Source organism: Arachis stenosperma, chromosome 3 (assembly GCF_014773155.1).
Source record: "Arachis stenosperma cultivar V10309 chromosome 3, arast.V10309.gnm1.PFL2, whole genome shotgun sequence".
Taxonomy (NCBI): domain Eukaryota; kingdom Viridiplantae; phylum Streptophyta; class Magnoliopsida; order Fabales; family Fabaceae; genus Arachis; species Arachis stenosperma.
The window spans coordinates 52858622-52862572 of record NC_080379.1 but is presented as its reverse complement, the minus strand read 5'-3'; the positions used below and the strand labels follow the sequence as shown (position 1 = coordinate 52862572).

At 39.6% G+C, this 3951-nt stretch overlaps 1 protein-coding gene across 1 annotated transcript; it reads left to right on the top strand.

Annotated features, from left to right (window-relative positions):
- The first annotated feature begins 739 nt into the window (after positions 1–739).
- Positions 740–1549, top strand: LOC130966117 (uncharacterized). The gene is made up of 2 exons (XM_057890884.1): positions 740–987; positions 1102–1549. Exons 1-2 carry the CDS (start codon positions 740–742, stop codon positions 1547–1549), a joined length of 696 nt encoding a protein of 231 aa, XP_057746867.1.
- Positions 1550–3951: the final 2402 nt, after the last annotated feature.

Here is a 3951-nt window from a genome sequence, read left to right as displayed (position 1 = left end):
TCCCCAAGCTCCAGCAACGGCAGCTTGTTCTAATTCGAGACCTAGTGGTGCCTCCTCATCACTGCCTGTGATTGCAACTAAGGCAATGTTGGTTGTCTCACCGTCCTTTCCAACTGATCTAAACTGCAGTGGTGACAGAGAATTAGGTATTATTGATACGATGCCAGTTTCATTACAGGGTGGAATACCGGATGGTATAGAGGATATACTGTGGGATGATGTCGACGATGATAATGTCGAGCCGAACATCATTGCTGATGATAGTGGTGATGACATAGCAGGTAGTAATCCTGCGGAGCGTGGGGGAGTGTCTAGTTCAGAGACTTAGTAGTACCCTTCGCACTTCTCAAATTTGGACTTGGATGCCAAGAGACAGCAAGGGATTCCTGGCGAACCTGTTGGATTTGGTGCCAGAGATACACAGAATACTAGAGGACTAGCAAAGTTTCAGGTTGGTCAGTAGTTTCAGGATAAAGGGGAGGTCATGTTAAGCGTGAATACCTATAGCATCTAACGAGGGGTTCAGTACAAAGTGGTGGAGTCTGATTATCGCAAGTACTATGGGAAGTGTAAGGAATTTGGCAACGGGTGTGCATGGTTGATTAAGATCAGTCTTCGTTAGCATAGAGGTATTTGGGAGGTAAAATGGTACAATGGACCTCATACTTGTCTGACCACGTCGATATCAAGTGATCACAGGAGTTTCGATTATCATGTGATCTCGGCATTCATCCTGCCTATGGTTAGAGCTGATGCTACCGCGTGTATCAAGGTACTGCTGAATACGATAGAGGCCCATTTCGGTTTTAGACCAACATACAGGAGGGTTTGGTTGGCTAAGCAGAAGGTTGTGACACAGCTTTACGGAGATTGGAATGAGTTATGCAATGAGTTTCCGCGATGGGTACTAGGTGTGCAGACAATGATGTTAAGTAGTGTTGCAGTGTTGAGGATGAGTTCTGTACGAGTTGGTGGGCAAGTGGATCAGTCACATGCCTATTTTCACCGGCTTTTTTGGACATTTCCACCATGTATTGAGGCCTTCTGACATTGCAAGCCGTTGGTGAGTATTGATGGGATCTACTTGTATGGCAAATACAGGAGTACATTGCTTGTTGCGATTACTCAGAACGGGAACTCTAACATCTTGCCTGTTGCATTTGCACTTCTGGAGGGTGAGAATGTCGAGTCGTGGTCATTTTTTCTATCCCATCTCCGCCAGCACATCACTCCGCAGCCAAGTATTCTAGTGATATCGGATCGGTATAACAGTATCAATGCCACACTTGAGGCTCCCGACGGAGGTTGGCTACCACCCGCTGCATACCGTGCATTCTGCATTCGACTTGTGGCTGCAAATTTTGCCCTGATTTTTAAGGGCAAGGATGCACGTAGGCTTCTGGTGAATGCGACCTATGCCAAGATTGAGGTTGAGTTTGATTACTGGGTTGATATTCTACGAACTGACGACCCTGCCATGTGTGACTGGGCTAACAGGATTGAGTATGTAATGTGGACTCAGCATCAGGATGAGTGCGGACCGTGGTAGAGGCTGTATTCCACCAAACTATGGTAGATCCTGATCTACCAGGTGCCATTCTATGACAGCAAAATATATCAACACTGTCACGGACCTCCACAGCGTTATATTCCGAGGCTCAAGTATCTCTATATGCACCACCTGAACTACGTCATGAGAATTATAGGGCATCCAAGTGAACTGTGCATAGAAATAGTTTTGAAACGTCATCATTAAATATGCAGTATTGCCAAGCTGACATCGATATTAACTATTTAGATTTGACAAAATAATCACATCTCTTGCCTGTAGGAGATCTATTCTAAGCCTCCAATGAGCAACTCAAGGTCCATTCTCGCTTGCAATCGAGTTGTGACCTGACCACCTGCACCCCTAACACACGTTATCACTAAATGAAAATAACTCAAAAAAATTGTGAGAAACATAGCACATAAATATAACGTAACCTCGAGGCCAACGGCCAACCAAAGGTATCATATCTAGCGGGCCTAAAACCAAAAAACTGTCAAAAGATCCATGACTGATACAGCTGCAATGGACCGGCTAACTTCAGAATATTTCTGATTGCCACGTGACAGATGCTCTGGTATAACCATGACAGAGCAATTGATCCCCAATTGTACCTACCCATGTCTCAAGTATGGCTACGTATGACAACCATCGAATGTGCAGGCGAGTACCGAACTTGTTGCCAAATAGCTGAGTCCACAAAAGCGTCATGATATAAGCCCAGGAAAACCTCCTAACAGTGGCGTTTTTGGCACCATCAATAATCTCTCCGAATGTGTCCTACATCTAATTGCATCTCACCTTAAACTTGTCGATGCAATTCACAGGAGGCAAAACACCCAACAGCTCTTAGAACCATACCCAAGTTGGGCAAACACCATCGATGTATAGTTCAAACCCCGTCAGGCATTCACTGACGTACTATCCATTGATTGACAGTCCTAACTAGTATGCTATGTCCTGCAGTGTAATCGTGCACTCTTCGAATGACATATAAAATATGTGCGTCTCCAAACGCCATCTTTCCACGAATGCACTCACCAATAGGTCATCCAACTTAAACTAAGTCTCGTTCAGCGTCGCAAGATGGTATAAACCGGCCATCTGCAAATACGGAAAGGTCCTCTCGTCCAAACGTATATCCTGTTGTCGTCTTATGCTACCGATTCATCGGTGAGGCTGCATAAACAACATAACCATTTGTCTCTTATGACCACATTAAAATATATTTACATAACAATAACAACTAACGCATCTCTTAATTCAAATAATGCCATAACAACCAAATAATGTTACGGTTACAAACACAAAATAAAATCATATATTCATCAAACTGTGCCTAATAAAAATAAGTTTAATACTAATAATTTTTTTTACTAACAACCCAAATCACAACATCGATTCCATTGACTACTCTTACTCTAACTAAGTTTCACTATACATTATCTTCACTACTCATATTCTTCTACTTATTTGTAACCACTATCCAAATTAAAACTTGCTTGGTCAAACCTCTAGAGATTATTAAGCCACTAATCTAACCACTCTATCTAGTTTAACAATTGTAATAATGACAATCATTAAAAGAGACAAAAAACATTAAAGTAAAACATTTAATACTATTATTAATTAAGAATATATGTACTAACCTCTTCATTGATGACAGTAGCAATATGGACAACTCCATCCAAACGATAAAGACGGTTCGTAATCCCCCATTAGGTAATTTTTCAAATGTTGGAGTGTTTGGGTTGAGGTTTCTCTGGGATTTGGTGGGACAGGATTTTGGATTCGTGATTCGAATGAGATCAATTCAAACTCTATTTATAGGGATCCTTCTAGTAAATTTAATTAGACTCATTCGAATTACCATGGGCAGGAAACCGTGTATAATTCGAAATAGCCATAATCAAATTACTATAGGCAGCACATTGGTTGTAAATCGAAACAGGTTGATTAGATTTACTAGGACAAACTAAATCGAAACAAGGTGATTAGATTTACTAAGACAACATGCATGCATGCATAAATCGAAAAAGTATGTTTCGATTTATGTAGAGTAGCTAAATCTAGTCTGACTCATTCGATTTACATAGAGAAGTGATTGGAGGATCCATATAACATTTTTTCATTTGGGTGAATTGTATAATATTGAGTTGGGTTTAGTTTAATTATATGTTTTATCCAATTTTTAATAAGTTATTTATAAATTAAATATAAATCGTTAGATTTTTTGTCAATCTAATTTAATATTTTTAATTTAATGGCTTATAAGAAACACCCAAAATATATGGGTTGATTTTAGATGGATTTTTATAAAAAATATTAATAAATTATAATAAATATAAAATACACTAGATGTTATTAGTACATAAATAAATAAATATATTTTAATAAATAAT